This window comes from Oncorhynchus mykiss, chromosome 19, assembly GCF_057628025.1.
Source record: "Oncorhynchus mykiss isolate SJ-2025 chromosome 19, ASM5762802v1, whole genome shotgun sequence".
NCBI lineage: Eukaryota > Metazoa > Chordata > Actinopteri > Salmoniformes > Salmonidae > Oncorhynchus > Oncorhynchus mykiss.
Genome location: NC_143040.1, coordinates 3,876,533 through 3,890,604, shown reverse-complemented (window position 1 = coordinate 3,890,604; position 14,072 = coordinate 3,876,533). Strand labels below are relative to the sequence as shown.

At 41.1% G+C, this 14,072-nt stretch overlaps 1 protein-coding gene across 1 annotated transcript; it reads left to right on the top strand.

Annotated features, from left to right (window-relative positions):
* The first annotated feature begins 1,451 nt into the window (after nucleotides 1–1,451).
* Nucleotides 1,452–13,388, top strand: LOC118936797 (uncharacterized). The gene is made up of 6 exons (XM_090209877.1): nucleotides 1,452–1,902; nucleotides 9,626–9,727; nucleotides 9,871–10,218; nucleotides 10,451–10,587; nucleotides 12,253–12,362; nucleotides 12,783–13,388. Exons 1-6 carry the CDS (start codon nucleotides 1,749–1,751, stop codon nucleotides 12,913–12,915), a joined length of 984 nt encoding a protein of 327 aa, XP_090066003.1. The 5' UTR covers nucleotides 1,452–1,748; the 3' UTR covers nucleotides 12,916–13,388.
* The last annotated feature ends 684 nt before the right edge of the window (nucleotides 13,389–14,072 follow it).

Here is a 14,072-nt window from a genome sequence, read left to right as displayed (position 1 = left end):
TGGTGTCCATGTCACAAAGGAGACAACAGTTATTCTTTGTGAGTTCACCGTCTTGCATTGAGCTACTGTTCACCCTGCTGTTGTTTTAAACATCATATCAGAGTTTCAGATTAAACCACTGCTTAAAATATAACAGGAAGTGGACCGACTGAGTTTCAAATGGTGTGAATGACATCACCACTGAAAACCCTCTGAGGCAGATGCAGACAAACAGTCTAACACATATCTCTGAGTAACTCTTCTCACTGAGACAGCAGAGAAATCATTAGACTTCTCTGCTGTTTAGGTCCTGCAGCTATCAGGTTGTAGCAGTATGAGAGGGAGATACAGAGAGAGACAGCGAGACAGATATGGAAGGAGAGAGAGACATTTAGACCCCCCTCCCTCCCCGGAAGAGGAAAGGAGAAGTGTGAGTAAAGGTCTCTAAATAACTATTATCTCTGGTGTCCATGTCACACAGGAGACAGTAAATATAGACCATAGGCCCTCTCTGAGAAAGATAGAGACATCTCTGAATAACTATTATCTCTGGTGTCCATGTCACACAGGAGACAGTAAATATAGATCTCAGGCCCTCTCTGAGAAAGACAGAGACATCTCTGAATAACTATTATCTCTGGTGTCCATGTCACACAGGAGACATAGTTTATAAAACTCTACATGGCCATTGATGGCCGCACACAGATTGCAAGTAACACAGCTTTCCCCAAAACTCGGTCCTGGGAACCCCAAGAGGTGCACATTTTAGTCTTTTGACACAACACTACAAAGATAATAATTATTCATCCTCAAGCTTTGGTTACTAGAATCAGCTGTGTAGTGCTACGTAACCTCTCTAAACTACACTCATGGTCTGTGACGTGTGAATTCACAGGGTCCCATTTTACTCCATGTGAATATATTGTCACTTCAATGCTAATGTACACTGTGGTAAACTAAACTAATATAAACTAAATATACAAACTAATCTATACTGTAGTAAACTAAACTAATATAAACTAAATATACAAACTAATCTATACTGTTGTAAACTAAACTAATATAAACTAAATATACAAACTAATCTATACTGTTGTAAACTAAACTAATATAAACTAAATATACAAACTAATCTATACTGTAGTAAACTAAACTAATATAAACTAAATATACAAACTAATCTACACTGTTGTAAACTAAACTAATATAAACTAAATATACAAACTAATCTATACTGTTGTAAACTAAACTAATATAAACTAAATATACAAACTAATCTATACTGTTGTAAACTAAACTAATATAAACTAAATATACAAACTAATCTATACTGTAGTAAACTAAACTAATATAAACTAAATATACAAACTAATCTATACTGTGGTAAACAAACATGGTTTTCAGAAAATAAGTCTGTGGTCACATGGTGGTGGTTAGAGTCGTACTATTGGTTAGACAGTTTCCCCTTTAATGAGGTTGACAGTTAAAACTGTCTCTGACATTAGACTGAGTCACACCGAGACTCCAGCTGTGCAGCGAACAGACACAAACCTACAACTGAGATAACAGCAGACTTTACAACAGTAGAAGATACAACAGTAGAAGATACAACAGTAGAAGATACAACAGTAGAAGATACAACAGTAGAAGATACAACAGTAGAAGTTACAACAGTAGAAGATACAACAGTAGAAGATACAACAGTAGAAGATACAACAGTAGAAGTTACAACAGTGGAAGTTACTGCATTTCAACACACGTGTGTAAAGATGTCAGAGGAAATCTATGAAAACTGCGATGGATTTAGTGGCAAAAAAAATTATAAAATAAATAAAATAGAGACCATGGACATTGATCAAATATACAACAACGAAAGACCCATCATGCCCTGCAAGAAGGATGGAGTTGGTGATCAACATTCAGGTAACAGTTTAACCTGGTGTGTTGCTAGATGCTGACACACACTTACACCCCAACACACACACACACGCACACACACACACACACACGCACACACACACACACACACACACACACACACACACACACACACACACACACACACACACACACACACACACACACACACACACACACACACACACACACACAGTTCTTATTTACATAAATATTCACACCCAAGTCAATACGTGTTAGAATCTCCTTTGGCAGCGATTACAGCTGTGAGTCTCTGGGTAAGTCTCTAAGAGTCATTACAGCTGTGAGTCTCTGGGTGAGTCTCTAAGAGCTTTGTACACCTGGATTGTACAATATTTGCCCATTTATTATTTTCAAAATTCTTCAAGCTCTGTCAAATTGGTTGTTGATCAGTAGTTGGCAGCCATTTTGAAGTCTTACCATAGGTTTACAAGAAGATTTCAATCACAACTGTAACTTTGCAAACTCCAGTGTAGATATGGCCTTGTGTTGTAGGTTGTCTGGTGGAAAGCAGACTGAAACAGGTTTTCTTCTTGGATATTTCCTGTGCTTTAGCTCAATTCTATGATTTTATTTTATCCTGAAAAAACTACCCAGTCCTTAAAAATTACAAGCATACTGATGCACATGATGCAGCCACCACTATGATTAAAAATGTTGAGAGAAGTACTCAGTAATGTGTTGTGTTGGATTGCCCCCCTGTGTTCCGTACAAAAAAGGGAATCGGTCTTTTCTCAAAATCTTATTATGACCTACAAACTATAATGCTCTATTGATAGATGAAACTCTCACAAACGTGATGGGTTCTCCATTTAGGACGTCCACAAGCCTCACACAACTCTGAAGGTCCACAGTACCACAAAAAAAAAAGTGAATGGAAGTCTATACAGTGCCTTGCGAAAGTATTCAGCCCCCTTGAACTTTGCGACCTTTTGCCACATTTCAGGCTTCAAACATAAAGATATAAAACTGTATTTTTTTGTGAAGAATCAACAACAAGTGGGACACAATCATGAAGTGGAACGACATTTATTGGATATTTCAAACTTTTTTAACAAATCAAAAACTGAAAAATTGGGCGTGCAAAATTATTCAGCCCCTTTACTTTCAGTGCAGCAAACTCTCTCCAGAAGTTCAGTGAGGATCTCTGAATGATCCAATGTTGACCTAAATGACTAATGATGATAAATACAATCCGCCTGTGTGTAATCAAGTCTCCGTATAAATGCACCTGCACTGTGATAGTCTCAGAGGTCCGTTAAAAGCGCAGAGAGCATCATGAAGAACAAGGAACACACCAGGCAGGTCCGAGATACTGTTGTGAAGAAGTTTAAAGCCAGATTTGGATACAAAAGATTTCCCAAGCTTTAAACATCCCAAGGAGCACTGTGCAAGCGATAATATTGAAATGGAAGGAGTATCAGACCACTGCAAATCTACCAAGACCTGGCCATCCCTCTGAACTTTCAGCTCATACAAGGAGAAGACTGATCAGAGATGCAGCCAAGAGGCCCATGATCACTCTGGATGAACTGCAGAGATCTACAGCTGAGGTGGGAGACTCTGTCCATAGGACAACAATCAGTCGTATATTGCACAAATCTGGCCTTTATGGGAGGTGGCAAGAAGAAAGCCATTTCTTAAAGATATCCATAAAAAGTGTTGTTTAAAGTCTGCCACAAGCCACCTGGGAGACACACCAAACATGTGGAAGAAGGTGCTCTGGTCAGATGAAACCAAAATTGAACTTTTTGGCAACAATGCAAAACGTTATGTTTGGCGTAAAAGCAACACAGCTGAACACACCATCCCCACTGTCAAACATGGTGGTGGCAGCATCATGGTTTGGGCCTGCTTTTCTTCAGCAGGGACAGGGAAGATGGTTAAAATTGATGGGAAGATGGACGGAGCCAAATACAGGACCATTCTGGAAGAAAACCTGATGGAGTCTGCAAAAGACCTGAGATTGGGACGGAGATTTGTCTTCCAACAAGACAATGATCCAAAACATAAAGCAAAATCTACAATGGAATGGTTCAAAAATAAACATATCCAGGTGTTAGAATGGCCAAGTCAAAGTCCAGACCTGAATCCAATCGAGAATCTGTGGAAAGAACTGAAAACTGCTGTTCACAAATGCTCTCCATCCAACCTCACTGAGCTCGAGCTGTTTTGCAAGGAGGAATGGGAAAAAATGTCAGTCTCTCGATGTGCAAAACTGATAGAGACATACCCCAAGCGACTTACAGCTGTAATCGCAGCAAAAGGTGGCGCTACAAAGTATTAACTTAAGGGGGCTGAATAATTTTGCACGCCCAATTTTTCAGTTTTTGATTTGTTAAAAAAGTTTGAAATATCCAATAAATGTCGTTCCACTTCATGATTGTGTCCCACTTGTTGTTGATTCTTCACAAAAAAATACAGTTTTATATCTTTATGTTTGAAGCCTGAAATGTGGCAAAAGGTCGCAAAGTTCAAGGGGGCCGAATACTTTCGCAAGGCACTGTATATATATATTTAGTGGACGTATATAGGGAGATAATTTATTTTATTTATTTATTATATAAGGGGATAAATACATGCAAAAAATAATAATAAAATGATTCCTGATCTTTCTAATATCTCTCAGATAGAGGACAGACACTTCAGAACAAACTTCCTTCTGGTATTTTTGGGGACAATCTGTTGTTCCACGTAGTGAATCTGTTATTCAATGTGTTTCTATTGGCTAATAGCAGTAATGACTATCTGTTATTCAATGTGTTTCTATTGGCTAATAGCAGTAATGACTATCTGTTGTTCAATGTGTTTCTATTGGCTAATAGCAGTAATGACTGTCTGTTATTCAATGTGTTCCTATTGGCTAATAGCAGTAATGACTATCTGTTATTCAATGTGTTTCTACTGGCTAATAGCAGAAATGCCAAATTCAATGCATCATGCAATCATTTTTTTTAAATAATTTTTTTATACTTAAAACTATAAATCAAATAACCCCCGGCTTAGACCCTCCCCCACCTCCCCCGGCTTAGACCCTCCCACCTCCCCCGGCTTAGACCCTCCCATCTCCCACGGCTCAGACCCTCCCCCACTCCCCCGGCTTAGACCCTCCCATCTCCCACCGCTCAGACCCTCCCCCACCACCCCCGGCTTAGACTCTAGAGGGTTAATCACTATAATTGCACACAAAGTGATTCATTGCAACTTATTATGTGACATGTTAAAACCAGTTGAGTCTATAGGGGGCGCTATTTCATTATTGGATAAAAAAACGTGCCCGTTTTAAGCGCAATATTTTGTCACGAAAATATGCTCGATTATGCATATAATTGACAGCTTTGGAAAGAAAACAGTCTGACGTTTCCAAAACTGCAAAGATATTATCTGTGAGTGCCACAGAACTCATGCTACAGGCGAAACCAAGATGAAACTTCAAACAGGAAATGAGCAGAATTTCTGAAGCTCTGTTTTCCATTGTCTCCTTATATGGCTGTGAATGCACCACGAACGAGCCTGCCCTTTCTGTCGTTTCTTCAAGATGTCTGCAGCATTGTGACGTATTTGTAGGCATATCATTGGAAGATTGGCCATAAGAGACTACATTTTCCAGGGGTCCGCCCGGTGTCCTTTGTCTAAATTGGTGCGTAATCTTCAGGTGCGGGCATTTTCTCCTGGGATTCAGGAGAGAAAGCACACTTCCACGAACGATATATCATCGAAGAGATATGTGAAAAACACCTTGAGGATTGGTTCTAAACAACGTTTGCCATGTTTCAGTCGATATTATGGAGTTAATTTGGAAAAAAGTTTGGCGTTTTGATGACTGGATTTTCGTTTTTTTTTGGTAGCCAAACGTGACGCACCAAACGGAGCGATTTCTCCTAAACAAATAATCTTTCAGGAAAAACTGAACATTTACTATCTATCAGAGTCTCCTCATTGAAAACATCTGAAGTTCTTTGTTTGAATGCTTTTCTGGTTTTTGTGAAAATGTTGCCTGCTGAATGCTAACGCTAACGCGAAATGCTACGCTAGCTAGCTACTGTTACACAAATTATTGTTTTCCTATGGTTGAGAAGCATATTTTGAAAATCTGAGATGACAGTGTTGTTAACAAAAGGCTAAGCTTGAGAGCTAGCATATTTATTTCATTTCATTTGCGATTTTCATGAATAGTTAACGTTGCGTTATGGTAATGAGCTTGAGGCTGTATTCACGATCCCGGATCCGGGATGGCTAAGTGCTAGAGGTTAAGCAAATGATTCATGAGCTTATTTAGGTTGAAGTGGTTGAAGACTTATTGAATAAAGACATTTCAGATTTTCATTTTATATATATATATATATAGCAGAAATGCCAAATGCTAAATATATATATATCTATATACAGTTGAAGTCAGAAGTTTACATACACCTTAGCCAAATACATTTAAACTCAGTTTTTCACAATTACTGACATTTAATCCTTGTAAAAATTCCGTGTCTTAGGTCAGTTAGGATCACCACTTTATTTTAAGAATGTGAAATGTCAGAATAATAGTAGAGAGAATGATTTATCTCAGCTTTTATTTCTTTCATCACATTCCCAGTGGATCAGAAGTTTACATACACTCAATTAGTATTTGGTAGCATTGCATTTACATTGTTTAATTTGGGTCAAACGTTTCAGGTAGCCTTCCACAGGTTTCTCACAATAAGTTGGGTGAATTTTGGCCCATTCCTCCTGACAGATCTGGGGTAATTGAGTCAGGTTTGTAGGCCTCCTTGCTCGCACAAGCTTTTTCAGTTCTGCCCACAACTTTTCTATGTTATTGAGGTCAGGGCTTTGTGATGGCCACTCCAATACCTTGACTTTGTTGTCTTTAAGCCATTTTGCCACAACTTTGGAAGTATGCTTGGGGTCATTGTCCATTTGGAAGACCCATTTGTGACCAAGCTTTAACTTCCTGACTGATGTCTTGAGATGTTGCTTCAATACATCCACATAATTTTCTTTCCTCGTGATGCCAGCTTATTTTATGAGGGTGCACCAGTCCCTCCTGCAGCAAAGCACCCCCACAACATGATGCTGTTCGCAAATGTTGTCGGTGGTGAACAGGCGGGACGTCAGGCTTGGTATTCCTAGAACCGGGGCGATAAGTAAGTGTGAAATTGAATCTACCGTTGAAGAACGCCCATCTGGCTTGCATCCACACAATGAATGGGAGGGATAACAGAGCCCTCCAGCCAGTGACACCAAACCTCAAGAGGCAGCTTAACTGCCAGGAGTTCCCGATTACAGACATCAAAATTCCTCTCTGCAGGTGAGAGCTTACGGGAAAAGAATGCACATTTTTGGAGCTTCTGATCAGAGTGGGACAGAACAGCACCTCCCCCGTTGTCGGAGGCGTCCACCTCCATGATGAACTATAGTTCTGGGTCTGGCTGAGTGAGGAGTGGAGGTGAAGCGATGAGTTCCAGGAACGCTCTCTCTGTCTCAGGGGTCCAATGGAACAGAGTGGAGGGGGAGGTGAGAGTGGTGAGAGGTGCTGCCAGACGACTGTAGTTGAGGGGTCCAGTGGAACGGAGTGGAGGGGTTAGGTGAGAGTGGTGACAGGTGCTGCCAGACGACTGTAGTTGAGGATGAAACGTCTGTAAAAATTGGCAAACCCCAGAAAATGCTATATCTGCTTCGGATTAGAGGGCGTAGGCCACTCTGTGACTGCCATGTCTTGGTGGGGTCCGTACGTAACTCCCCCTGTGCAATAATACAACACAGGAAAGACACAGAGGAAGCATGGAACTCACATTTCTCAGCTTTGACAAAAAGCCGTTGCAGAACTTGGCGAAAGTGTTGCTGGTGAGAGTCAGGGTCCTTAGAAAACAATCGGAACGTCATCCACAAAGACAAAAACGAAGCGTCCAATCACATCCCTCAGCACATCATTGACCAGGTTCTGGAAAACAGCAGGGGCGTTAGTAAGACCTAAAGGCATGACCAAATACTCAAAGTGGCCAAGTGGTGTGTTAAACACAGTTTTCCCCTCGTCCCCCTCTCTGATGCGCACAAGGTGGTAGCCATTCCGGAGGTCCAGTCTGGTGAACACAGTGGCACTGATGAGTGTGCAAGGATACTTGTTCTTGATGTTATTCAGTCTAGGCCTCAGTCTAGGCCTCAGTGACCCATCCTTCTTCACAAAGAAAAACTCAGCACCCACCCCTGGGAGGAAGAAGGCCTGATAAGTCCTGCAACCAGGGAGTCCTGGACGTACCTCTCCATAGCCTCCAGCTCGGGGCGAGAGAGGTTATACAACTGGCTACAGGGGAGAGGAGCTCCAGGCTGGAGGACAATGGTGCAGTTGTACGGCTGATGAGGTGGCAGCGACAGGACGCGGTGCTTGCTGAACATAGGCGCTAGATCGTGATACTCTGGAGGAACTGATGACAGGTCAGGATGTGGTGCTGAACACAGGAGCTAGATCGTGATACTCTGGAGGAACTGATGACAGGTCAGGAGGTTCTGGAATGGGGCACAGACAAGGCATCGGCAAGGGCAAAATGTAGACAATTCTAGTGACAAAATTAATTCCAAGTGGTTACCCTTCCAGCGGTCCAGTCGATCTGAGGGTTGTGCAACTTTAACCATGGATGGCCAAGAACCAGGGGAGAGTGAGGACAGTCGATTATGTGGAAAGTGATCCTTTCCTGGTGGTTTCCAGAGAGATGCAGGATGACAGGGGCGGTCCTCTCCCAGACACGGGCGAGGAGCTGTCCGTTGAGAGCGTTGGCATCGAGGGGTGAATCGAGTGGAACAGAGTCCAGGCCCAACTGGGTAACGACACCACGGTCCAGGAAACTCTCGTCGGCGCCTGAGTCGATGAGAGCAGGCAGGGGAAGAACCTGGCTCTGCCACACGAGGGCGCCGTCAAGCAGGGGTCTGGGGGAGAGATGGGCAGGCGATTTGGCTCAACGGTAGGTCCCACACTACTGCCGAGCCACCACTTTTGCTGGACGCAGGGAATAAGTGGAGACAAAGTGACCAACCTGGCCACAGTATAGGCAGCTTCTAGTGCTGATTCACCGCTACCTCTCCTCTGGAGAGAGACGGGCCGAGCTGCACGGAGGCAGCCAGTCAGGAAGCATATCTTGACCCGTTCACTAGCATAAGAGTTGGGCTGTTGCTCGAATACTAGTGAACATTGTACCTAAAAGGCTCTGTGTGTGGATTGATGAAGACAATGTTTATGGATTAGGGAAAAAACAACTGAATCCATTTTAGAATAAGTCTGTAACGTAACAAAATGTAGAGAAAGTCAAGAGTTCTGAAAACGTTCCAAATGCACTGTAGCCATATTATTTAGACTTGTTATTCTTCTTTGTTTATTCGCTGTGTATTTATTTATTGTGTCACTATTTTCAATGTTGTATATTTAACTCTGCATTGTTGGAAAAGTCTGTTGTTTACGAAGCAAATGACAAATTACGTTTGGTTTTGATTGAAATAGGTGCCGGCAATCATTTTGGGTGCCTGAACTCTGCACTATGTTTAAGCCAATATTCTGGAAGTAGTTCTGGAAGTCAAGCAGTAGAATATGTGAGGTTCTGGAACTCAGTTCTGGTGTTCTGTCCCTTGTCAATCTTGTGTATTTCCCTCCGTGATTCAAACAGAAAATGGACACAAAATTAGACACAAATGCATCAAGTTTTTATGGTAATAATTTGTGTTTCAGTGTCGTGTCAGTGGTGGAAGAGATACTCTGGAGCTGCTGCAGTGTGTCTGGGGCTGCTGTGTGTTCTCCTACTGGCTGGGATCATAGGCCTGTTTCTCTACCGTGAGTTTGATATGTTCTCACTCAAACATTCTTCATCATCAGTGGTGTAATGACCAGGGATCAATTACATTTATATTCCAGTCAAATCAGAAAGTAAACCAAATTCCACTGTTACCTTGTTCATTGGTCATATTGTTTCACAGAGAAAAACCAATTGACCAGTTCCAACACCCTGACTGAAGAGAGAGACCAGTTACAGACCTGCGGAAACAACCTTACTGAAGAGAGAGACCAGCTACAGACTAGCAACAACACCCCGAACGAAGAGAGAGACCAGCTACAGACTAGCGACAACACGCTGACCAAAGAGAGAAACCAGTTACAGACCAGATACAACACCCTGACCAAAGAGAGAGACCAGCTACAGACCAGATACAACACCCTGACCAAAGAGAGAGACCAGCTACAGACTAGATACAACACCCTGACCAAAGAGAGAGACCAGCTACAGAAAGAGACAGAACGTCTGAAACAATCTTTAGCTGAGAAAGGTGAGTCAAATTGTCTAATGACTGTTCTGTTTGACAGTCTCTGTCTCAGTTCACATGTCACTTACAAACAGGCAATTCAACTTTAAAGGAAATATTTAAATGAAAAATGTGTGAAACAAAGTCCGACTTCCAAACTGTCCATTAGTTAGTACCCGTCTTCCTTGAGTGTTTGATTTATATTTAATTAAATGTTGTAATAAAGTGACTAAAGAAGGAAATGTTCAACTTATAGTTTGTCCGCGAGGATGGAAGAAGCTTGGTAGCAGTTGTTACTACGTCTCTACTGAGAAAAAATCCTGGGAGGAGAGCAGACAGGACTGCAGATATAGAGGAGCAGACCTGGTTGTCATCAAGAACCAAGAACAACAGGTGTGTGTGTGTGGTAGAGAGAGAGAGAGAGACAGATGCAGCTTAATACCCTCCCTCTTCATATATATCAAAGAATTGGTGAGGGCACTAGAGCAGTCTGCAGCCCCGGTCTTCACCATCCTAGAATCTGAAGTCAAATGTTTGCTGATGATCTGGTGCTTCTGTCACCAACCGAGGAGGGCCTACAGCAGCACCTAGATCTTCTGCACAGATTCTGTCAGACCTGGGCCCTGACAGTAAATCTCAGTAAGACAAAAATAATGGTGTTCCAAAAAAGGTCCAGTCGCCAGGACCACAAATACAAATTCCATCTAGACACTGTTGCCCTAGAGCACACAAAAAAACTATACTTACCTCGGTCTAGACATCAGCGCCACAGGTAACTTCCACAAAGCTGATGAAGGATCTGAGAGTCATGGCAAGAAGGGCCTTTCTATGCCATCAAAAGGAACATAAAATTGACACACCCATTAGAATCTGGCAAAAAACACTTGAATCAGTTATTCAGTTATTGCACTTTATGGCTGTGAGGTCTGGTGAGGTTGCCACTCACCAACCAAGACTTCACAAAATGGGACAAACATCAAGTTGAGACTCTGCATGCAGAATTCTTCAAACAATATCCTCTGTGTACAACGTAAAACACCAAATAATATATGCAGAACAGAATTAGGCTGATACCCGCTAATTATCAATATCCAGAAAAGAGTCGTTAAATTCTACAACCACCTAAAAGGAAGCGATTCCCAAACCTTCCATTACAAAGCCATCACCTACAGAGAGATGAACCTGGAGAAGAGTCCCCAATGCAAGCTGGTCCCGGGGCTCTGTTCACAAACAGACCACACAGAGCCTCAGGACAGCAACACAATGAAACCTAACCAAATCATGAGAGAACTCAATTATAATTACTTGACACATTGGAAAGAAATAACAAAAAATCCAGAATGCTATTTGGCCCTAAACAGAGAGTACACAGTGGCAGAATATCTGACCACTGTGACTGACCAAACTTAAGGAAAGCTTTGACTATGTACCGACTATGTACAGACTCAGTGAGCATAGCCTTGCTATTGAGAAAGGCCGCCGTAGGCAGACATGGCTCTCAAGAGAAGACAGGCTATGTGCACACTGCCCACAAAATGAGGTGGAAACTGAGCTGCAGTTCCTAACCTCCTGCCCAAATGTATGACCATATTAGAGACACATATTTCCCTCAGATTACACAGATCCACAAAGAATTTGAAAAAAACAAAACCAATTTTGATAAACTCTTGGATATATTGAGTGAAATACCAAAGTGTGCCATCACAGCAGCAAGATATGTGACCTGTTGCTACAAGAAAATGGCAACAAGTGAAGAACAAACAAAATATAAAAACAACCCATATTTATGTTTATTCATTTTCCCTTTTGTATCTACTTGCTCATAATATCTGAAGTATCTTTATTGTCTTGGAACTGTTGAAAGTGTTTACTGTGCATTTCTATTGTTTATTTCACTTTTGTTTATTATCTAGTTCACTTGCTTTGGCAATGTTAACATATGTTTCCCATGCCATTAAAGCTCTTAAATTGAATTGAAATTAATTTAGAGGGAGCGAGCGAGACAGCGAGTAGAAATGGCTAGGTATTAACAATGTTGAATCTCTTCCACATCTACAGACATTTGTCAATTGGTTATGCGGGGTAAAGAACTATGTCTGGATTGGTCTGACTGACTCTGTTTCTGAGGGGACCTGGAAATGGGTGGACTACACAACACTGACCACAAAGTAAGACATTAATGAATTCTGTGTCACTATGACATCACTGTCTGGAGAAGTAGGTTCAGAAAGGACAGCCTGATTCTCCAACAGGTATTGGAACAGTGGACAGCCTGATTCTGTGTGGTGTTTCTCCTACAGGTATTGGAACAGTGGACAGTCTGATTCTATGTGTTTTTTCTTCTACAGGTATTGGAACAGTGGACAGTCTGATTCTATGTGTTGTTTCTTCTACAGATATTGGAACAGTGGACAGTCTGATTCTATGTGTTTTTTCTTCTACAGGTATTGGAACAGTGGACAGTCTGATTCTATGTGTTGTTTCTTCTACAGGTATTGGAAGAGTGGACAGTCTGATTCTGTGTGTTGTTTCTTCTACAGGTATTGGAACAGTGGACAGTCTGATTCTATGTGTTGTTTCTTCTACAGGTATTGGAACAGTAAAGAGCCTAATGGTGGAAGAGCAGAGAACTGTGTGTACTTCTACTCCTGGTCATCAGACACAGGAGCTTGGTGGGACTATGACTGTTCCTATCAATACAGATGGATCTGTGAGAAATAGGATTCATCCTCGGTACCCTCTGAACTGCTAAATAAGATTATGCTAAGTACTATATATCGTAATATATTTTCTACTTATTCAATTTACCTTGTCAACTACATACAATATATAACAAGACAAATGTATAATACATTATAATAAAACTATATGCAATAACAATACATTGACTTGATAAGAGAAGGACTGTTCGGTCTGTTGTTGAGGAAATTCACCACTAAGGACTCAAATTCAAAGGAAATGAATCAATATTTATTATCACAGTCACAGAGGTTCACTGACTCAATACAATCCTAATGTTAATGTTTATTATTAATACTTTTTAGTTTTGTCTACTTGCTAAATATTTGTCTTAACTCTTCCCGAACTGCACTGTTGGTTAAGGGCATGTAAGTCAGCATTTCACTGTAAAGTCTACACTTGTTGTATTCGTGGCATGTGACAAATAAAGTTTGATATGATTTGAAGTCATATCAGCACGGTTGGTTCCTGCATGAGACTGACTGATACCACACCAGGCTTCTTACCTTGAAACTGAGATACTCCTTTTGGTTCCCAGAGCAATGTTCTAGGTGTACTGGGAAATTGTTTATACAGTGACAGTTTAGATTCCGCCCATGTACTGCACAGTCAATCAGAAACTCGCATGAATCCAACCAAGTTGGACATTAGAAAAACAGCATTATTCTAAACATACGAGTGGATAAACACAGATAAAATGTCACACTATTATATAATAGTTGATCTGACATGGAGTCTAGAAGGACTGTTCTCTACTGTATAATAGTTGATCTAACATGGAGTGTAGAAGGACTGTTCTCTACTGTATAATAGTTTATCTAACATGGAGTCTAGAAGGACTGTTGTCTACTGTATAATAGTTGATCTGACATGGAGTCTAGAAGGACTGTTCTCTACTGTATAATAGTTGATCTAACATTGAGTCTAGAAGGACTGTTCTCTACTGTATAATAGTTGATCTGATATGGAGCCTAGAAGGACTATTCTCTACTGTATAATAGTTGATCTAACATGGAGTCTAGAAGGACTGTTCTCTACTGTATAATAGTTTATATAACATGGAGTCTAGAAGGACTGTTCTCTACTGTATAATAGTTGATCTAACATGGAGTCTAGAAGGACTGTTCACTACTGTATAA

Coding starts and splice junctions, on each gene's coding strand:
- LOC118936797 (XM_090209877.1), top strand. CDS start 1,749: ATGTCAGAGGAAATCTATGAAAACTGCGATGGATTTAGTGGCAAAAAA. Junction 9,728..9,870: donor CATAGGCCTGTTTCTCTACC/GTGAGTTTGATA, acceptor ATTGTTTCACAG/AGAAAAACCAATTGACCAGT. Junction 10,219..10,450: donor ACAATCTTTAGCTGAGAAAG/GTGAGTCAAATT, acceptor TTCAACTTATAG/TTTGTCCGCGAGGATGGAAG.